This window comes from Podarcis muralis, chromosome 15, assembly GCF_964188315.1.
Source record: "Podarcis muralis chromosome 15, rPodMur119.hap1.1, whole genome shotgun sequence".
Classification (NCBI taxonomy): domain Eukaryota; kingdom Metazoa; phylum Chordata; class Lepidosauria; order Squamata; family Lacertidae; genus Podarcis; species Podarcis muralis.
Window position 1 is genome coordinate 1,305,168 of NC_135669.1, and position 23,049 is coordinate 1,328,216.

The 23,049-nt window shown below is 49.6% G+C and overlaps 1 protein-coding gene across 2 annotated transcripts in view; it reads right to left on the minus strand.

Moving 5' to 3' along the window:
* The window catches only part of TACC1 (transforming acidic coiled-coil containing protein 1), a 97,492-nt gene extending 75,892 nt beyond the window's left edge, over positions 1-21,600 (minus strand). The window contains exons 1-2 of one of the 2 annotated variants that reach the window (XM_077919546.1): positions 21,468-21,600; positions 19,604-19,728 (exon numbers count right to left, since the gene is read on the minus strand). Coding sequence is in view for 1 of the 2 variants with exons in the window: in XM_077919548.1 (XP_077775674.1) it covers positions 14,804-14,868 (65 nt within the window). In the remaining variant the exon portion in view is untranslated. Of the gene's footprint in view, positions 1-14,803; positions 15,085-19,603; positions 19,729-21,467 lie in introns of those variants that run through there. The other variant, XM_077919548.1, reaches the window with a different exon arrangement.
* Between the last annotated feature and the right edge of the window lie 1,449 nt (positions 21,601-23,049).

Here is a 23,049-nt window from a genome sequence, read left to right on the forward strand (position 1 = left end):
AGGGAGCAATTTCCCCCTCCCATAGCCACACAGTCAGATCATCCTTCATTACCACTCTAAGGTTCATGAGGCAGAAGTTGGTGCCAATTTTCTTATAAAAACCCCTTCCCTAGGAATAGCTTATGTGCAACTGGTTGCAACACTTGGCAATTTGGCTTGCAGCACAGGAGCCCCACATGACCCTGCAGATAATGCTGCAAAACAGAAGGAGAGAAGCAGATGCTGCAGAGCTCAACTTTCTCCTGACTGCCAAAAGTCAGGCCGCAGAACAGCAAATTCCTTTAAACCAGCACTTGCTAGATGAGGACCAGGAGAAGCTGCAGCCAATCTGGAGGAGGGCATTAGCAACATCCTTCAGTTGTCTGGGCAGGACATCATGTGCTGCCAAGAAGAGAGACTCCTGCCAGGTGAGCAAGAAGAGAGGGCAGGCGAGGGGGCGGCCACAAAAGACTCACAGGCATGTTCTTCCTCCAAATCCCAGGTCAGGCTAGGATTACTCTATGGCGGTGGTGGCAGACCTATGACACGCGTGCCAGAGGGGGCACTCCAGAGCCCTCACCCCAGCACAGAACCGGCAGAAGGCAAGGGCAGCGCCTCGAGTCCTCAGCTCAACTTGTGTCTGAGTAGGGTGTGGTGGGGTGTTTGCAAAATGGAGCCACAACCTCCAGGGTGCACATTTTCCCTTGGGGAGCCTCCGTTGTGGGTGGGGAGGGCATAGCGCTATGCACGCGCTCAGAAGGGCACTGCTGCGTTGGTGAGCCGCCGAGATTTCCAAGCAGCCGCTTTCCTCCTCCTCCTCCTCCTCCTCCTCCTCCTGCTGCTGCTGCTGCTGCTGCGAGGTTGAGGCTTTACACACCCTGCGGTGTGGGAGCGGAGTCCGAAGTGGAGTGGAGGCTTCGTGCTGCATCTGAGAGCCCCTGCACCACCAGAAGGCAGCTAGGCCCTCCCCAGCTGAGCTGCCCGATCCCACTCCAACTTGCACGCAAGCAGGAACAGGGCGGGGATCTCTCGGAAGCACGAAGCCTCCACTTCTGAGTGATTCCAGCCATGCTCCTGCTTGCTCGCAAGTAGGAGCGGGATCGGGCAGCTCAGCTGGGGAGTGCCTAGCTGCCTTCAGGTGGTGCAGGGGCTCTCAGCTGCAGCTTCTGGGCTGCCTCCACCTTCCCCAACCTCAGGAACTATTCAGCCTGGCTGCCTTCACAGGGTTGCAGGGGATCTCATGCGGAGGTGGGGGCTCTTTTAAACTTCTCCCTTGAGGGGAGTGCAGCCGCGAACCCCTCAATGGAAAGTGTGATGGAGCCTGTCCCTCCCCAGCTCAGCAGCCCCGATCCAGCTCCTGTTCCTGTGCAAGCAGCTACACTGCCTAGCAGAGCCGCCCCAGGAGCAGGAGCAAGAGCAGGCTGGGGGTGGCGGCGGCATCCCTTGCCTGCTCGCCCCAGCCCAGCCTTCCCTCACTCAGCGCCTCCGGAGCTGGAGGATGGGGTGGTTGCTGTTGTGGCAGTGGGGGGGACCCAGCACTGGAGGGCAGCAGGTGCCTGCTCACTTGCTGCCCAGCCCGCCTTCCCTCTGAAAATGGAAGTGTGGCACTCAAAACGGAAGTTATACTCAGAACAGAGCATGGGCCACTTCTGGAAAAAGTTTGAAAACCCGAACACTCATTTCCATGTTTGAAGTGTTTGGGTTCCAAGTAGTTTCAGAACTCAGCAGTTCGAAAACCGAGGCACCACTGTATTGCTCCACTCTCTCTCCGCGTGGATGAGCCAACCTCCCCTTCTAAACTAAAATCTCAGTATTCAGGTTAAATTGCCGTGTTGGCACTTTGCGATAAATAAGTGGGTTTAGGGTTGCAGTTTGGGCACTCGGTCTCTAAAAGGTTTGCCATCACTGCTCTGTGGTAAAGGGAACACAGCCCCAGAGGATCCGGAGGGCTGCTGTGTGCTGAGAAGTGGAGCATCTGCTCTGCAGGCAGAAAGTCCCAGGTTCAATTTCAAAAGGCTTCTCCATGTATGCATTTATTTATCTGGAGCACTTGCACCCCACTTTTCAGCCAAAGAGTCTCCCAGAGGGGCTTCCTTACAAGCAGAACAAGACAGTCCTCACCCTCAGGTTTACAGTCTTAAAAAAGCACAATACACAAGGGAAAAGGAACAAGGAGAGAAGAAGAAATACCCAGGCACCAATGTCTAAACCATTGTTCCTGCAATGACCAGCAATTCAGAAGGTGAAGAAAGGCCCCGTGGTGGACAGCTGGTCAAAAAGGCCCCAGGGGTAGAAAAGATGTTTATGAGGTACAGGGTGAAAAAATTAAATAGGAATGACGAGCCTCAGAAATAAAGGGCATGGGAATCCAAAGAATTTGTTTCCCTTGCCATTTCAGGAGAGAAAGTCCATTTGTTTCTCATTGTTGTTGTTTACTCGTTTAGTCTTGTCCGCCTCTTCATGACCCCATGGACCAGAGCATGCCAGGCACTCCTGTCTTCCCCTGCCTCCCGCAGTTTGGTCAGACTCATGTTTGTAGCTTCAAGAACACTGTCCAACCATCTTGTCCTCTATCGTCCCCTTCTCCTTCTGCCCTCCATCTTTCCCAACATCAGGGTAAAGTCCAGGGAGTCTTCTCTTCTCACGAGGCGGCCAAAGTATTGGAGCCTCAGCTTCTGGATCTGTCCTGCCAGTGAGCACTCAGAGCTGATTTCCTTCAGAATGGAGAGGTTTGATCTTCTTGCAGACCATGGGACTCTCAAGAGTCTCCTCCAGCACCATAATTCAAAAGCATCAATTCTTCGGCGATTGGCCTTCTTTATGGTCCAGCTCTCACTTCCATACATCACTACTGGGAAAACCATAGCTTTAACTATATGGACCTTTGTTGGTAAGGTGATGGCTCTGCTTTTTAAGATGCTGTCTAGGTTTGTCATCGCCTTTCTCCCAAGGAGCAGGTGTCTTTTAATTTCGCGGCTGCTGTCACCATCTGCAGTGATCATGGAGCCCAAGAAAGTAAAATCTCTCACTGCCTCCATTTCTTCCCCTTCTATTTGCCAGGAGGTGATGGGACCAGTGGCCATGATCTTCGTTTTTTTTGATGTTGTTTCTCATATTTATGTGTAAATACTTAATCTGCACTTCCAAAAACACTGAAATTTTGCACTTCTCCAAATTTGGCAACACAGTTCTCCAGCATCATATATATTAGGGGAAAGTGTTATAAAAATGAAGATAACATACAACAACTCATGATATGAAGAAAAACCACATGCAAAATTATATATCTGAGAAGAAATTCACACTAAAATGCTTCTGAATTTTCAGGACGTTTTTTTTTAAAAAAACACCTTGCAGGTGTGGAAATGGGCAGAAGAGAATTTAATATTAGAAAAAAGAAGAAATTGGGAGAAACTGAAACCAAAAGATCCGTCCATGTCTATTCTTGATAACACTGTGTGTTTACTAGATTCAAGTGCTGGAACATGATCCCATCACCGTGGCTGAAATCTTCCCTGAGAGCTGCTCCTTCCCAGCAGAGCATCTCTTCTTGAATGCAGGACAGTCATACTGTGGGAGCATATGAAACATGATGGCACAGCCAATGCCAGGCTCACATGAAAGGGAATTGGCTCCATTTCAATCTGTGCCTTGCCAGGGCTCTTGTCACTGAGGCCCATATTTGTTGTTCCTGCCCTTTACCAAGAAAGGACGGATGTTCAAGCAGGGAGCACCAGAAGGCTTTCCTCTCACAGCCAGCACACAGTTGCCCAGCTGCTGCTCAGAGCCTCAGAGCCAAATGCAAACACTCAGGGGCAGAGGAAGCCTCTCTGGCACCCTAGCTGTGCCCTCAGCCGCTCTGCAGCTGGGGGGGGGGGAGGCAGCAGGCCATCTTGTCACCCTCCCGGGTGGCACCCGAGGTACGCCACCCCCCCACCTTCGTACGCCCCTGCAAACACTTCCACTCTAGGTTAAAATTAAGAAGTGATTTTAGATGTGCACACAGGCCCCCCTTTCTCATTGCAGGCTCCCCCTTTTTAATTGCATATGAACATATGTGAAAGTGAAGTGACTGCCAGATGGAGCACCTAGAACGAAACACAACAGGCCTCAGCAACAAGAGGCACCTTCTCTCCCAACCTTTCGATGCCCCTGTAAGCTCTTCTATGCTTAGGCAAATCTACTGAAATTGCACTTTCCAAAACAATAGGTGGCCACAAACTCAGCCATTCTCCAAATTCTACAGTGCACTTCTCCAGCCAAGTAATGTGTAAAAAAATGTAGACACCAAACTATGAAAATTTAAAAACAAAAATGGATCAATTAGCCAAAATTGCATACAAAATGTGGATAGTGGGAGAAATTTGCCCTGAAATGCAGGTAAATTTTCACGAGCACTTAAAAAAATTACAAACTGACGTGGAAATGTGGAGAACTGAATCTGAGGCTGGAAAAAGAAGAAACTGAAACTGTTAGATTCCCTCATTGCTAACAATGGGCAGGACACTGGGCCTCACAAGCGCCGTGGATGAGGGGTGGAGCTGGGCCAGGATAAATGTTCAATGAGCAAAGCATCTGGAGGAGTCCAGAATCTCAGTTGTGATTGAGTTTGGAGTTGTTAAATGCTACCCTCGCTCTGTTGGGAGCTCTAGCAGCAAAACTCACTAGAGGGAGCTTTGAGATGGCTTTTCCAACAAAAAGCACCAGAAAAAGAAGGCTCCCTTCTCCAGAGTCAGAACAGCAAACAGCAGGCCTGTGGTTTCGTTTCTGGAAGAATCTGAGCCATTGAGATTCTCTAGACTCTCTGCAGCCTTGGCTTACTCCCACACCACTTGGCATCAGGGCTGCACACGCACATCCCTCAGCACATAATTTTCCTGTAACCGTAGTTACATAACATTTTTTGCAGTTGCTAAGAAACGTGGAGTGGGAAGAGGCCCTGATGTGGCTGTGAGAAAGCCTGCAAATAAATACAGGAGGAGATAAGCTGTTCTTACAGCAACTGTCCAAGGATTCAGGAAGACAATGCACACTTCATTGGAAATAAGTCTTGCCAAACTCAGTTAGACTTACTCCTGAGTAAACACGCACAGGAACAGGCTGTGCATCCCCATACACTGACAAAATGTTGTGATAGAAAATGGGTTCAGAGTGGTAGAAGAAACTCCATGTGCTGATTTATTTGGGTGCCTAAAATATTGATACTGCCAGTTGGGGATGGGAACATCAGAAGCTGCCTTCTAGCAGGTCAAAACATTTATCCATCTAGCCTAGTATTGTCTACTGGAACTGACAGACCTTTCCAGGTCTCAGGCACAGGTTCCTCCCCCCCCCCGCCCCCGACCAGCATCTGCTACCCAATCCTTTATTTAACTAGACCTGGACCTTCTGCACTCAAGCAGGGGCTCTATCCTTTTCTAGCCCTAGCACAGAATTACATCCAACACACAATATTTCAGCCAGATCTTAAGACTCTCAGCTTCTCTGTTTTGAAACAGCACACATTTCTAGCACTTCAAAGCTCCCCCAGAAAGTACCAAAAGGTGGAGGTCATTCTTGCCAAATCTGAGAAAGTGAAGTATGGTTTTAATAAATTCAACAGGAGAGCAGGAAAAGCCAACATGGTGCCCCCAGATGTTGTTGGACTACAACTCCCATCAGTGGCGTGTGGTGATTTTTTTTTTGTAGGGGAACAGTTAGGGCCAGAGGTGCCAGCTTGCAAGGACGATGGGGCGGTGTGTGTGTGACATTGCACATACTGTATGAGCATTCCGACTCCCTCCCTAAGCTGGGCAGAAACTTCCTGGGCTTTGGGAAGGAGGTGGCAGAGGAACATTTAGGGGACTACCTAGTCCATCATCATCATCATCATATTATACCATGCCCATCTGGCTGGCTGGGTTTCCCCAGCCACTCTGGGTGGCTCCCAATTGAATATTAAAAACACAATACAGCATTAAACATTAAAAACTTCCCTAAACAGGGCTGCTTTCAGATGTCTTTTAAAAGTAGGATAGTTGTTTATTTCCTTGACATCTGAAGGGAGGGCGTTCCACAGGGCAGGCGCCACTACCGAGAAGGCCCTCTGCCTGGTTCCCTGTAACCTCACTTCTTGCAATGAGGGAACCACCAGAAGGCCCTGGGTGCCAGATCTCAGTGTCCAGGCTGAACGATGGGGTTGGAGACGCTCCTTCAGGTATACAGGACCGAGGCTGTTTAGGGCTTTAAAGGCCAGCACCAACGCTTTGAATTGTGCTTGGAAATGTACTGGGAGCCAATGTAGGTCTCTCAGAACCGGTTTTATATGGTCCCGGCAACCACTCCCAGTCACCAGTCTAGCTGCCGCATTCTGGATTAATTGCAGTTTCCGAGTCACCTTCAAAGGTAGCCCCACGTAGAGTGCATTGCAGTAGTCCAAGTGGGAGATAACTAGAGCATGCACCATTCTGGCAAGACAGTCCGCGGGCAGGTAGGGTCTCACCCTGTGTACCAGATGAAGCTGGTAGACAGCTGCTCTGGACACAGAATTGACCTGTGCCTCCATGGACAGCTGTGAGTCCAAAATGACTCCCAGGCTGTGTACCAGGGGCACAGTTACCCCATTCAGGACCAGGGAGACCTCCACATCAGCCCGCCCCTGTCCCCCAAGAACAGTACTTCTGTCTTGTCAGGATTCAGCCTCAATCTGTTAGCTGCCATCCATCCTCCAACCACTTCCAGGCACTCACACAGGACCTTCACTGCCCTCACTGGTTCTGATTTAAAAGAGAGGTAGAGCTGGGTATCATTCGCATATCGATGAAAACCCAACCCAAACTCCCTAATGATTTCTCCCAGTGGCTTCATGTAGATGTTAAAAAGCATGGGGGAGACGATGGAATCCTGAGGCACCCCACAAGTGAGAGCCCAGGAGTTTGAACACTCATCCCACAACACTACTTTCTGGACACGGCCCAGGAGAAAGGAGCGAAACCACTGTATAATCATGCCCCCAGCTCCCAGCTCTTCTAGATGATCCAGAAGGATGTTATGGTCGATGGTATCGAAGGCTGCTGAGAGATCCAGCAGAACTAGGAAACAAGTCTCACCTTTGTCCCTAGCTTGGAGGAGATCATCGACCAGTGCGACCAAGGCAGTTTCAGTCCCATGATGAGGCCTGAATCCCAACTAGAAGGGATCCAAATGGTCCGCATCCTCCAGGTGTGCCTGGAATTGTTGAGCAACCACCTGCTCAATCACCTTGCCCAAGAATGGAAGATTTGAGACTGGGCGATAGTTGGCCATATTGGCCGAGTCTAAAGTTTTTTTTTAAAGAAGGGGTTTAATGGCCGCCTCTTTCAGTGGGTCTGGGAAGGCTCCCTCGCAGAGAGAAGCATTCACCACCCCGCAGAGCCCATCGCCCAGCCCTTCCAGACTCGCTTTTATGAGCCAGGATGGGCAAGGGTCAAGGAGATAGGTGGTCGGTTTCACTTGTCCAAGCAGCCTGTTCACAATCTCGGAGGTAACAGACTGGAATTGATCCCACACAACTTGACCAGACAGAACTCTAGCACTCTCCCGCCCCGGCCCTGCTCCCACGGTGGAATCTACCTCTTTCTGAATCTGTGCGACTTTATCTGCAAAAAACTTTGCAAAAGCATTGCAGGAGATCTTGGGGTCCCTACCAGGCCCCGGTGATGATGGTGGTTCCGATAGATTGTAAACCACCTGAAAGCGTCTCCTGCTGCTGTTTTCTGCAGATGCAATAGAGGCAGTGAAGAAGGTCCTATTTGCAGTCGCTATTGCCACTTGGTAGGCTCGACGTTGAGCTTTAGTCCAATTCAATCCAATTCAGAATGAGTTTTCCACCACCGACACTCTAGCCATCTCAAAGATTGTTTCATCACCCTCAGCTCAGGGGAAAACCACAGGGCTGTCCGGGCTCCATGCAATCAGAGAGGGCTCTTCAGAGCCAGACAGTCAATAGCCCTGGTTAACTCTGCATTCCAGCGGGCCACTAATGAATCAGCTGAAAGGCCATCAACATGGGATAAAATATCCCCTACCACTCCCTGGAAACCATTTTGATCCATTTGGATCAATTAAGTGGCGGGGGCGGACCATCCGAATTGGTCCCACCTCCCTGCAGAGGGAAAGGGCTGCAGAGAAGTCCAGTTGCACCAGGCAGTGATCCGACCATGGCACTTCTTTTGTTTCACTTTTACTTAGTGTCAGATCACCAACATCCATAGAGGTGAACACCAGATCTAAGCCAACTGTGAGTTGGGCCAAACTTTTTTAGGGACAACCCCATGGAGGCCACTGACTCCCATCATTCCTGACCAATGGCAATGCTGGCTGGGGCTGAGTTGGGAGTTCAAAATACAGAGGGAGGGCACCACATTGTGCCACAGTCTTAGATTTCAATATTGTTATGAATATGTGGGGTGCCTGGACTCCCCTTCTGACTCCGGGACCCCCCTTCTAATTCCTGGCTTTAGCATGTTGAAATACATGGCAGGAGCTAGCCTCGTGATGGCCCCCTAAAGATGAGTCTTGGGGGACAAAGCGAGTGGCTCCATGTCAGAGGCCTCTGAAGTAGAGTTTTAGAGCTGAAAGGAGAGGAGTTGTTTTTAGAATTGCAGTTGGCTGGGATGTGAGCTGAGAGAGAAAAAGCGGCAGCACAGAGTAGAGAGACAGAGGGCCGTGGCTGATTTCTGCTGGCATTCAAGACTGAGACCACGGGAGAAGAACCTCTTGGTGCGTAATGCTGTGAGTTCCTCCATCGTAGATATGTGTACATAAGCCCTATATCACAAGGACTCCACAGTCTCTGTTGTGCCTCATTTCCAAAGGAAACACAAACACTGATAATCGCCTGGAACCCCTGCAATCTTGCATCACTTGGAGAGTGGGGTGGTGTGTCTCCCCCCATGTCTTCCATTCCTTTGCCACTAAAGCACCAGTACCCCCATCCTCAGGACTTCTCAAAGACTCCAAGGCTTAACCAGGAATGTCATGGTGGGATTACCTGGAACATAGTCAAATGAGCTACCTGGAACCACCAAGCCTTCATGGGGCTCAGAAGGGGCTGGGTGTGTCCTCTCATCCCAGAGAGCTGCCTTGTACTGAGTCACGCTAACAGCTAAGCATGGTCTGCACTGCCTGGCAGCAGCTCCCAGAGTTTCAGCATGCAGAGCATCAGTTCTGCCATGGAAATCCTGGATGCCCTTCCTCAGCCTCTGGGACTGGGAGCCAGTAAGAAGTCTCTGCCCCGGGCAAAGGTGAGGAGCTTGGCCTTTGACTTTTGCCCGCCCAGCAGAGAATGTGTTTCTGCCTTCAGGATTTCAGCCTCCAGCTTCCCCCATTGCTGCCAGCTCTAGCAACTGTCTTCATGCAGCCTGGGGTGACAGAGACACCCCCAGAGCTTTGAAGCAGGGATAGCCCAGGCTGAAATTTCCCTATCACTGCTTTGCAGATCTGAGGCACAATTAATAAAGCAACAAGAGAGATGCAAACTGGCATAATTTATTTCAGTCGAACGGTTTCTGATTTGTGGCATGTACGTGGTGCCCTGGAGATGAACTGCAACCGCTGGTGTGACTCAGCTGGCCATGCAGTATATGTTTCAAGTTGCATTTCAGCTAAGAAACAGAGGAGCAATACCAGTTGGAGTGACAGCCAGAGACAGAAACAGTATATCCTCAAGGGGTTTGATGCTGCAGGTAGCTATTGGAGAAGGACCCAGGCTCCATCTCCAAAGGCATCTCCCAGCAAGGCTGGAATGCCTCCCGGAGAGCTGCTGCCAGTCAGTGCCAACAATCTAGAGCTCAGTGAACCAATGGCCTGGCTTGGCATGAGGCGCCTTCCTGTGTTCCACAGGATCACAGCCAAAAAGAAAACACAGTCAAGCCACCTCTCAGTTACAGATCTCTGCAGTGTGAGGAACAGACTCTGTTCAAACAAAATGGAACTTCCTTTTCTTTGCAAACACACTGACACTCACTCAGCACTGTTGCTGGGAGACAGCCAGTGCACATCTTAACAGGACCAAATGCAAGAAAGCTCTTCAGCAGGAATACAGAAAAGCAGAATACAGTGGATGCACGGGTAGCGAATGTGATCCGTGCGGGAGGCACGTTCGCAACCTGCAGTGCCGCATCTGCACATGCATGGGTCACGATTTGGCACTTCTCTGCATGCACAAAGCGCGATTTAGCTCTTCTGTGCATGCGCGAGTGCCGAAACGCAGAAGTAACCTGTTCCAGTACTTCTGGGTTTGGCACGGTGTGCAACCCGAAAATGCGCAACCTGAAGTGTCTGTAACCCGAGGTATGACTGTAGAAGACATGACTATCCATCACCCACAGAGGGAGGCAATATCCTTATCATCCTAACTATCCCTCTGACTGTTAGTTGAAATTAAGAGCATATCAAATTAAAAGCAACATTAATAAGGTTTTGTTAGAACTGGATATGGAACAACTGATTGGTTCAAAATTAGGAAAGGAGTACGGCAAGGCTGTATATTGTCTCCCTGCTTATTTAACTTATATGCAGAATTCATCATGCGAAAGGCTGGGCTGGGTGAATCCCAAGACGGAATTAAGATTGCCGGAAGAAATATCAACAACCTCAGATATGCAGATGACACAACCTTGATGGCAGAAAGTGAGGAGGATTTAAAGAACCTTTTAATGAGGGTGAAAGAGGAGAGTGCAAAATATGGTCTGAAGCTCAACATCAAAAAAATGAAGATCATGGCCACTGGTCCCATCACCTCCTGGCAAATAGAAGGGGAAGAAATGGAGGCAGTGAGAGATTTTACTTTCTTGGGTTCCATTGATCACTGCAGATGGTGACAGCGGTCACGAAACTAAAAGACGCCTGCTTCTTGTGAGAAAAGCAATGACAAACCTAGACAGCATCTTAAAAAGCAGAGACATCACCTTGCCAACAAAGGTCCGTATAGTAAAAGCTATGGTTTTCCCAGTAGTGATGTATGGAAGTGAGAGTTGGACCATAAAGGAAGGCTGATCGCCGAAGAATTGATGCTTTTGAATTATTGTGCTGGAGGAGACTCTTGAGAGTCCCATGGACTGCAAGAAGGTCAAACTTATCCATTCTTAAGAAAATCAGCCCTGAGTGCTCACTGCCCCAGCTGCAACAAAACATGTCTCTCGCCTATCAGTCTCTACAGCCACAGCAGGTGCGATAACTCTCCAATGGTATGACTTTACCCTTGAAGGCACACTTTTCCATTATCTCCCAAGACAGATGGGTGCCAATAATGTTCGGGTTGGGTGCAAATTTGGAACCTGTTTTTTTTAAGGCGGGGGTGTCCTCAAGACAGCATCTGCTGCTGCTGCTTCTCACAGAACTGTTTGCACCAAAAATTATAAATGGGTTCTCATAGATAGTTTGTAATTGCTGCACGACTTCCTATGATAACATCTAAATCTAGTTTAGAATGTTTTTAAAAACAAAACAAAATACAACTGGAACTAATAACAGGAACCCAGGGCTCAGGTTGTAAGACAGCATATTCCAGAATGGTCTCTGTGTGACATCCCACATTTACTGCTTGTGTAAATGTGAAATCATTGGGTGGTGGGCAAGGGAGACTTTTGCAAGTGTGGCTTCCAAGTTTGCAAAGCACTCCTCTCTCCCTGTTTTGGTGGGGCAGAGGACCATCCTCTCCTTGCCTGGGCAGGGACACCTTTGCCATGCAGAGATAGCAAGTGTGAAGATTATCAGCAAGTATTGAGCAGTCGTAAGCCTCAGTTAGTAACTCCCCCTTTGTATCCCTTTTGTTTTTAATTTGTATCTTATCTTTTAGAGAAACATAAAATAAAAAAGATGTTCCTACTTAACATGGATCACAGCCAAGCAGAAGGAGCGGAGAATTAGATCTTCCTGGATTCCTCATTAGGTGAGTAAGGGAAGAAGAGGGGTTTGCTAATGTGAATCATGACGGTTCTCCTTTATTCTTTACAGGGTTTCAAGGTAAAGAGATAACTGGAAAGCTCCGTAGTCTATATTGAGGGCAGGGGGCATCTGCACGTGTATGATCAATAAACACTTTCCATATTTTCTCAATCCTAGATCTTTTGTCCTCTGGTTGTGTTAATTTCTCTCAACCAGTACAGTAGGGACATATTATATAAGCACAATTTCAGTGGCAGGATTTGAGTGTGGGGGCAGAAGCTGTGCAGCTGCATGAACTTCATCAAAGGTCTCAAGGGCTACAGAGAGAAAACAAGGATTTGGACCTCTATGATGTATTAATTCTTTATTGACAAATGTCCTGGTTGGGCAGGTGTGGCGGACTGCTTTGGGGGCGGGTGTGTGGAAGCAGCAAGCACTGAGACAGTACTAGGTCTCAGTAGAAGAGTCAGCACTCATGTGGGGGCTTTAGGGGAGTGTTGTAGAGCTCCCATGCCTTTTATCAGCTCAATATTGTTTACACTGACTGGCAGCAGCTCTCCAGGGCTCTGGACAGCCCTTTCTAGAGATGCCAGAGAGTGAACCTGCCTGAGACAAGGTGCGTGCATGGCACGTGCTCTATTGCTGGTAGAGAGATGAAGCAATAGGATACCTTCCACCTGTGTAATATCTGTGTGCCAGGGAGCTGTCAAAAGTCATGGAGCAAGAGCCTGGCAGGAAATGAGGCAGCAACAGGAGGTGTCCCCTTGCCTTTTAGTCACACCTGGCAAAACTGGTGTGCCCTTTCGCTGTACCTTTTCCATCCATGTTAGGTCACAGTCACAACATACAGTACATTTAAAGTATGAGGGTACCATGTTCTGGCTTCCCAGAGTGGCTTCACATTTGATCCTTCTTCCCAGGGGACTCTGGAATTGTAGCTCTGGGGTGGGAATGGGGTCCCCTAACAACTCTCAGCACCCTTAACCAAGTAGCACCCTGTAATTATTTGGGGGAACATTGGCTACGCACTCACAGGCTGCAGCTTTCTGGGGCCTTGGGGAGAAGAGTTTCCCTGCCCTACCTGACCATCCCAGAGACTGAACCTCAGAGCCCCTAAGGCAAAACAAGTGCTCTCCCACTGGGCTGCCACCCACCTCACAGCTGCCCACAGGTACAGCACAGCACAGAGAGAATCCTCCTCCAGTCTTACACATCCAATCCTTTTCACCCTCCAACACTTCTAATCTTTTCATTTATAAATGCATCCAAGTGAGTAACCATCAGGCTAGCTTATTGTGACAAATTCCAGAGGGGAGAGCATTATGTTTCAACAAAAGCAGCAGCAGCAACAACAAAAAGATTGTGGCACCTTAAAGACTAGCAGATTTATTGTGGCATAAGATGTCAAAATAAATCTGCTAGACTAATTTCTGCTAGACAAATTTCAGAGGCCAGGATGTTAAATCCACTTCCTGGGAAGTAAGCCCCATTGGTCACAGTGGGAGTTACTTTGATGTAGACACGCAGAGAAGAGGCTCAGCTGGTTTATTGTCCTATCTCCAGTAGTCCATGAAAGTTAATGGGGGCCCTTGCAAAGGGGTGGACAAGTGCAGAACAGGATTGCAAAAGATCAAGAATGCTGTACTGAATCAGGCCAAAAGCCCATCTAGGGCAGCATCTTGTTCTCAGCCAGATTCACTCATTGATTGCTTTATTTATATGGACTTTTTGGCCCGAAGGCCCCCAAAGCAGTGAACAGATTAATGCAAAAGAAAATATAATAAAATTGCAGTAATTGCAAACACAAAAGTACAATAACTACAGGAGATGTAGAAAACAGCAAAAACCGGAGACACCATCAGTTGAGGTGCTGCATTTGCGCTCTCACCCCAAGCTCCACTCTCCAAACCTTCCGCGTCTCAACTAGAAGCCAGTTTGACCCGCATTTGCCTGCCGGCCTCCTTCCAGCCACAGTTGTTCCACCAAGGAGGAAGCCCACCCACAAACAACAGTTCAGGGGGAATCCTGTCACCTCCAGAGGATAAACCCGAAGGGAAAATACCCCTTTGGGGAGGCCCAAGGCTATGCAGCCCCAAATAAGCAGGTTCCCCCCCAACCGCTATGGCAGAAACTTCCCCCTGGCTGCCCGTGGGCCGGGCTGGCAGGCTCAGCCTTCTGGCTGCTCCAGGTGCAGCAGCAGCAGCAGTGGGACAAAAGGGCAGAGGAGGCCGCAGTCTGTAAGTCTCCCTCCTGCCCCCTGCCTCCAGGTGCCTGGAAAGCCCCCAACTGCACTGCCCTCCCCATTCAGAGGCCTTAGTTCTGCCTCCAAGAGAGGAAAGAGAACATGACCATCAATGGGGGAGAATGTGGGATGGAGACAGCCACCCAGAAGCCATCTTTGACCCACAAGAGAAGAAGGGCCCAATCCTCTGCAGGCTCCCTGAAGCCTGTCCGATGTCAAGGAAGTTTATTCTCTAATCAAGCAAAGACGACCAGGATTGCAGCCTAACTATAATGCACAGAAAACGCCTCCCTCCGAGCAGCCCGGGGCTTTTCAAAAATTCCAATTTTCATAGGGGGCTGATCAGCCTTAGCTTTGACCGGAACAAGAGGGGAGCTATTATTTTGTCATCTGTATCCCACTACCTTTCAGGGAGCGCAGGGAGGGCGGGCACACGTCTCCCCTTTCCGTCTTATCCCCACAACAACCCTGCGAGGTGGGCTAGGCTGAGAGATAGGGACTGGGCCAAGGTCACTTCGTGGGCTCTCGGACGCTCTAACCACTGCACCACCCTGTCTACCCCACCAGCTTTTCCTCATCGTTTCACTCTTAAGGAAACCGTCCCGGGTTCACAGTGGGGGAGTTACACCCCCTTGCCAGGGAGGGTCACCTGCCAGTCTCTCCCCCTGCACTTACCCGGCCCCGTCCAGCCTGCAAGGCGGAGGCGGCGGCTGCCCGCGGCGGCTCAGGGTCCCCCCCATCGCCCACGAAGGCGCCTCGCTCCACGGGGAGAGCCGCCCGCCGGGCCGGGGCGTCGCCGGCTCGCAGCTCCAGGCGGACGCGCCGCGCCCAGCTCCGGCCGGAGGGGCGGACCCAGCCGGCAGGTGCGGAAGGGCAAAGATCGGCCGCGTTGCAAGCGCAGGAGCAGCGCAGAGGGGACGCAAGGGAACCGTAGGAGCCGGAATTGCCAACTTTTCCTACTGCAGTGCTCCTCTGCTTTTTTCCAATAAAAGTCCAGAGACATCGAAGTTGAGCCAGCGAGTCTTTTCCTGACGTGGAGACGAAGCGAGCTGAGGGAGCTACAGTTCTCTTCTGTTAACTGCGCCGGGAACCAATGTTTTCTCTGGCGGAGCGCCTGTGCCTTTATAACGCAATAATTCCTCAGGTGAAGCTTCTCTGAAGCCCTCCTGCTTGGTGCCAAGAAATATGTCACAGAAATCTCTCATCAAAAGCACAGGAGTGGAGTTGGTAAAATATAAAATAAAATAAAATAAGTTGCTGTATGGAGCACACGGTGAGGGCTGGTCGGTCCTGGTTTGCTCTTGGAAATAGGGCTGCCAATGTATTCTCACGGTTTTGCTTCTGTGCATATAGCAGCTTCCTTAGAGGTGCAAATGAAGCTGGTGAGATTTTATCCCCATGCCAGGAAAACACCCAGCAGCGCCGGCTGCTGTTAAAGGGACTAGAACGAATCCAGCCGAAAGAAAATGGTAACTTCATATGGAATCGGCTTGCTCTTTTTTGGGCATCTGTGTGCATATAGTGCCATGCGTAAGTACCTGTGAGAGGGGCACCTGTGTGTTTCCTGACAGCAGTGCTCTAGGCCGCCTCATTTTCCTAGCAGGAAGTGTTTCTATCTGTACAACAGCTAGGAATGCCAGAATTGAAACTTCCCCTGAAAATGCAATTGCAGCCCTAGGAAAACTTTCAGTCCTGGAACAAAGTATCAGTACTGGATAGATGGACATGCCATTAGGAGGGTGCATACAGCTGTCCTGAAGAGCAGCAATCTGCTTGCTGGTGGAGGGAGGGAAGCAGCAGCAGAAAACTGCACCTGTCAAAAGCTGCATGTGGAACTTCCTGCCACTTTGTGGCAGTGGAAGGAATACCAAGCAGAGCACCAGAGGCCCTCAGGTCTCTAACCCAGGCCATGTCCCTCAACTGCCCTGCTCCACACCCTCAGTGGGAGCTTTTGCCTGGCTGGAATGTTTCCTTGAATGGTGACAATGTCTCTTGCTCACTTGGATGGAGATACATATGTGAAGAAACCTCTGTCTTTTGTGTGGTACAAAGTTTCTTGCCTTGCACACTGTTTGCCTCTGGCCCTGCCTACCCCAGCATGCGGCCCCTGGAAGGCTGCCCAGGTGGAGACGTAGCCCTGGAGCTGGGAAAGGCTGCCTGCCTCTTTTTAGAAGTCCAAACTACTTATTTCTTGATGTGGAGAGATGCACAATTGCAGAATTTGGAAAAGCCCACCCTGCCCTACCAGAAGAAAGTAAGAAAGGCACAGACCCCAGATGAGATCAGTGAGATTCTCAAGTCTTGGTTGGTCAAAGAAAGTTTGTTAATGGGAGAGGCAGTGGGAGGGTTTTTAAAATAAATCAGTAGCTATTTTTATTTGCAACAGCAATAAAAATCACCCTTGTTTTCTCCTTAGGCAAAAGCTTGAGGTGCCTAAAATAAGAAAGCATAGTCAAGTAATGAAGCCCAAGTAGCAACAGATTAAGATGGAGCACAATGGTCAAGTCAATTCTCTTCAATAAATGACAGGACAGCAGGCAGAATGGTTGGCTCTTGGAGGACTGCAGTGCTCTTCTGGCGTCCCAAGAATGTCATCGCTTCTCTCTGGGAAGGTTTTCATAATGCTTTCAGAAACAGGGAGTTCTGCCAAGTGGCAATAACTCACACACCCCCCCTTCCCCGTCCCACAAAACTGAGGCCCAACTTTAAAGAGAAACACACACGACTGACCCCTGGCTTGCTCTTTAACTAGATGTGTGGAATCCACAGTAAAAACGTTGCCAACACACTCAGAGATGAAGAAGCACCAAATGAGAATTTATTGTATCTGTTTACTAGGGATGTCTGCTCTGGTTTCTCTCAGTTTTTGATTTCTGGTATTCTGGTATTCACACCTCCACATGAACTTACAAATTTCTTTCAAGCAGTCCTTGTGAAAATTCATCAGCATTTTAGTATGAAATTTCCCTGAAGCACAGACCTTTATATGCAGTTTTGCCCAATATACAAATTTGCAAAGCACATTTTCCCATTTTTGTATATGCATTCTTGTGCAGATTACTTGGCTGGAAAAATGGTACTGCAAAATTCAGAGAAGTGTGTATTTCGAAGGATCTTGCTGTGTTGTTTTAGAAGGGACAAATAATGCAAATTTGCCTTTAAATATTGAATTTCTCCTCCATCCCTAGTTGGAGCTGTGTGTGTGTGTGTGTGTGTGTGTGTGTGTGTGTGTGCAGAAGACCCTGGGAGCCATAGGCTGTGCCAGAGCAGGTGCTGTGCATGATAAAGATCCCAGATGCAGTTCCTGACATCTCCAAGTAAAAGGATCAGAGAGCAGGTGATGGTAAGGATTTGTGCTACAGACTGTTCAGTGCTGGGTATATGGCGGTTTGGGGGGTGTGGGTGGTGAACTGGGCCATAACTGAAGGGTAGAGTCCACATTCTGTATGCACAAGACCTCTGGTTCAGTTCCCAACATCTCCAGGTGAGGATGGAAAAGATTCACTATCTTTGAAGCTCCTGAGAGCAGCTGCCAGCCAATGTCATCATTACTCAGTTAGACGGACCTAAGCTCTTCCTTCAACAAGGCAGTTTCCTACAGCTCTATGACCAGTTTGGTAGTTGCTGCACCCCATGGACAGCAGATCAACCCATAAATTTGGGCAGGGCAAAAGGTAAAATAAAATAAAATGCTGTACCCTGACCATCCATATCCTAAGACCTGTTTAAATTGTGCAGTGGAGCCCATTGGCATCTGCTCTCATGTTTGGCATCAAAAAGCCCTGCTGGCCCATCTAGGTCAGTGGGTCTCAAAGTTATTTTCTGTGGGCCAGGGGCGTACGAAGGCGGGGGCAGGGGGCGTGCCCCGGGTGCCACCCGGGTGTGTGTGTGACAAGATGGCCTGCTGCCCCCCGGCTGTACAGCGGTTGAGGGCGCAGCGTCCGTACAGGCTGCCGCGTGTGCATGCTCCGCCCTGCGTGCCGGAAAAGCTTCCTCCGCCACTGCTCTGGGCCACACTTTCAGAATAAATATATGCTGGTACCACACCAAATATTTTATTGATAAGAAATATGTGGGGGGCGGGGTGGAGAAACAACTCCCAGCAATGCTTCTTTTGTAACACAGAACACAACTACTTTATAATATGACCACGAGACACCCAAAAAGTATAAAACAATGCTGCTGCATAAAAACATGAATCATTCCCAAATAGAATTATAAACAAGCCATTTAAATATGTACCCTAAGTATGTACACAAACTCAATGAGAGGTGTGAGCTTGCTTTTACCAGGTAATCTTATTTATAAAAAATATTTTGATACCATACTAGTTTGCATTTGTCTGTCTCGAGAGACAATGGAGTGCGCCTCCAGGGGTAAGGTGCATTGGCAGCACTGAAGTGACCTCCCTTGGGTGCAAGCCTGGGCAATGTATTTGGTGGCCTCCCTGTCTCTCAGCCTCACTGATGGGGTCCAAAGGAAGGCAGAGCAAGACGTTTGACCTAGCTGGGCTGCAGTAGTAGCTGGAAGGAGGTGTACAAGGTGCCACCCAACCGTCTTAGGGACTCCGCTCCGGATTTCTGTAGGGTTTCCTCCTGAGCCTTTCCTTCTCCCAAAGATATCCCGCAAGACAGCAGAGGTTTAGGATCAGAGTTTTCCTTCCCCTGGATGGGCTCCCTTCCCAGGTGGACAAGCCCCATGTGCCCCTCACTTCCCTCTCCAGCACATGCAGAAACCGCCTTCTTGACCGTTGGACCCACTCTTGACCTCATTTGCTCCATCTGCCAGAGCCTGTCTTTGCATGCAGGGAAGACCCTAACTCTCCAAGGGTTTAAGACCCACCAGCCAACCTCACCTGCTTAGCCAGCCAGTTGAAGCCATTTCTGGGGTTGTGGCTCCAGTTACATTCTGACAATTTCTAGGAGCCACAGGTGAGAATTGAGTGCAGGATGGGGACAAGGTGGGCAAACTACTCTTGAAGGAGCATGATGTGTCCCCCACCAGAGGTGCTACCCCCTCTCCTAACACCCTGTACACCCCACTTTAGTTGTATAAGTCCAGCATTATAGAAGCCACTGTTGTATATGTAATAAAGTAACAAATACAGTAAATAAAGATTTGGAAAAATTCTACCTGTATAGCACTTATTTAAAACTATCAGGAGGACCATATGCTTAGCTTTTAATTCAGTATTCTGTTTATTAAGTATGGATTTGGTTACAAACTCTGCTGCTAGCCGTGACTCTCCAGGATTTCAGGGAAGGTTCACTCCCAGCCTGACCTGGTAGATCCTCTACCACTGAGCTACACCCTTCCCTCAAACCACTGGGAGAGAGCCCTGTTGCCAGTCATTGTGAACAACATGAAACCAGATGAACCAATTGTCACTTGGTCCAAGGCAGCGCCCAATACTCCACACACTGGAAACATCCCTCAGACTTCTTTAGACAAAGTGGAGGGAGGTGGCAAACTCACCCTGTGTGGTGCAGCCTCTGAAGTTCAAGGCGTCCTCTGCAGCCAGCACCCGTCCCAGAGCCTTTGGAGCTCAGCACCGCTTCCAACTTCTGCTAGCTGCTCCTCAGGCTGTGCCATAGCAGGAGCTGCCAGGAAAGGAACAGATGGGAAAGATGAGCCACACAAACCAACCCCATGGAAAGTTCTGTGTGCTGGGAAATGATCAAACTGAGACCATTCCCTCACCCTATAGCCAAAGGGCAGCCTTCCTGATGTATTCCTGGGGAGTGTGACTAAGCACAACTGTCTCACTATGACTTGCATTGCTCCTTTAAATGTCCCTCAGGAATTTCCATTTCACCATGTGAGCAATGACAACTACGATCTCATCAATGCTGGGAGAGATCCCTTGGGTTGTCAGCATGCAGCCCCTATGAAACAACCTCAGCCTCTCATGGGACTCCCCCAGAGTGTTCCTCCTGATTTGCTTGCACAAAGCTTATGGGGAGGTGAGCCCGACCTTCATTGAGCATTGGTTCTGATTTGATAGCCCATGTGGAGGTTAGATTCTATCTGGTGTTTATAGAGCAATTGTTTTGATCCAATTGTGGGGCAGTTATTCAACAATGAACAGTTAGTTCTGCATCCTGTTATCACAGTGATCAAGCAGATGCACCTGGGAAACCTGCAAGTAGGATCTGAGCACAAGAACCCTCTCCCAGCAACTGATAGCCATGACCATCCAGCTATGGAGGCAGGGCAGAGCCATCCTGGCTAGCGGCCATTGACAGCCTTCTCTGCCTCAAATTTGTCAAATCCTCTTTTAAAGACATTGCTCTTTACAGAACTCTAGCACACAACTCATCTCCATGGTTGATGCATTCCAGACATTCCAGCTGCCCTTATTTACCATGGTCTCTATTTTATGGAACACATTGTTGGAAAAATCCCTGTCTCTATTTTGTCCCTATTTTTGGCCTTGAGGAATGCCTTGCAAAAATGGTTTGCAAGAGTTACTAGAGTTATCACTCTTTGGAGTTGAGCTTTCTACCCAGTTTCTGTAGAACAGACTTTATCAACCTGGTGCCCTCCAGATGTTTTTGACTGGCTGTGGCTGATGGGAATTGTGAAGAAACATCTGGAGAGCACCCGGTTGATGAAGTCTGCTCTAAAAGCTAAACCTCTGGGCCTGTACATCTTGACTGCAAAGTGCACACATGGAAATACCAGTACATGAACTTTAAGGTCCCATGCACTACACAGTGGAGGCTGCTCCATTAAGGCAAATAAGGAACTGCCCACCAACCTCAGTTGCTCCCAACTGCCTGCTTTGCTTGTTACAACTAGAATTGCAAGAGGGTGTGTGTGTGTGTGTGTGTGTGTGTGTGTGTGTGTGTGTGTGTGACTAGAATGCATTGACTCTGCCTCTGCCCATCCTGGATCACCCTTTCTGCCCTGCCAATCTCAATGGGCACTACTCACCCTGTACTATATAGCCTAGGAAAGTAATTGCCGAGAGAGAGAGGGAGAGGGGAAGAGAGGGAGAGAGGGAGAGTGGAATCACGTCACCAAAAAAAGAGCATATGAGGTACACATCATGTCCCTAAGCTATCAGGCACAGTCCATCAAACTAATCATTTGTGATACACACAAATAATAATTTGTTTGATGGACTGTGCCTGGCAACTTAGAGACATACCAGCCTCTCTGCTCTGCTTGCAGTCACCAGGATTAGCGGGGGTGGGGTGGGGCCCCCGGCCCGTTTTATGTGTGTGCTGTGCAGAAAGTCCCTTTCCTCCCCCTGCTCTTTTCCTCCTTGGTCTGAAGCAACAGCCAAGCTCTGTGTGGCTGCCCCCTCACCCCCCCTCTTCTGATTGCGTCCTACCTTCCTCCAGCTGCAAAGTCCTTTGCTCCTTGCATCTTAAGAAACAACCACGAAGTAGGAAGAGGCCACGGAGGAGCTTTGAGGAAGGAAGGGGATGAACCAAGGCAGGGAGGGACGGGATGGGGGTATCTGTCAGAGCGCGAGGGAGCAAAGCTTCTGGTCAGAGGAAATGGATGTTTTGTAATCTTTGGCAAAAGGAACTTGACAGTGCCCTGGGGATCCCCCAGCCACACAGCCTGGGCTGAGTCTCAGGACTTGGCAGTGGGGCTTGAGAATCCTTGGATTTCAGCCTTGCAAACGGAAACCCAGGTTGGATTGGGCATGTTCTCCCCCTTTCCTGCTTGCTCCAGTAACAGCCCCACTCCTGTCATGCTGTTAAAATGCACACATGCGCTGCAGCGAGAGCAGGAGGCCTCTCCACCAGAGAACTTTCGAGAGCTTGCACAGATTGTTTCCTTTTCCTTTTAAAAAAGAAGAAGACTACAATTGCTTCCTTTAGGTTAAGAGAGCAATGGGGTGCCTTCTGCAGCTCAAGGGCCACATTCTTTTCTAAGAAACCTTCTGGAGGCCAAATCCCTACAGTGCACAAGGCCAGAGGCAAAGCTTAGTGGAGCAGAGAACATACACTTCCCTTGGTGCAGTCAGCCTGTCTCCCCCCCCCCCAGGCAGGCTCAAGGATGCCGGGTGGGTAGGCAAAAGTCATCATGAAGGGTGTATGGGGGCAGGCTGTGGCTTGGGGAGAGTCCCAAGGACCAGAGAAAGATGCCTGGGGGGCCACATTCAGCCCCTGGGGCTGAGGCTCCCCACTCCTGGCCCCAGTGTCAGGATTCCTGAATCTATGTCAGGAGCCAGAGTCAGGAACAGGTCAGCACTAAGACCCCCGGTGTCAGTGAAGTTACACGAAGATACCCAAACAGCACAGGCCTATTGACCATGGCAACTCTTCCCAGTAGGTCTTGCATCAATGAGGCAGTTGTGAGGACTGAAGGTCCCCACCTTCCCACCATTCTCTAATGCAGTGTTTCCCAACCTTGTGCCTCCAGCTGTTTTTGAACTACAACTCCCATCATCCCTGACTAGCAAGACCAGTGGCAAGGGATGATGGGAATTGTAGTCCAAAAACAGCTGGAGGCACAAGGTTGGGAAACACTGCTCTAATGTTCCTTCCCTGGTTCCTTCCCTAGCAACCTAAGGCTCCTTTGTCTTCTCTCTCTTTGGCCAACCCTCTTCATTCCTCTTGGGGTTTTGAGAGACCAGGGTGGAGGGGAGCTGGTCACAGCAGGAAGGGGAGATATCCTGGCTTCTTCAGCAGCTTGCCTCTTGGCCCTCCTCCTCTCCAGCCTCCACCTCTGCCTCTGATTCTGGACTGCTCTCTGCCACAACCTCTTCCTGCTCACTAAGCCCTGTTGCCTCTTCAGCTTACACCACCTCCTCCTCCCAGTCTTCTCCCTCTTCCCCCTCTGACCACTTATCATCATCCAGTCCCCTGGCTCTGAGCCTTCTTCCCCCGGGGGCTCCTTGGGGTTCCCCAGATGGTGCCTCCCACCACTCCTCTGCATCCAGCCAGTCCATGATCTGGACA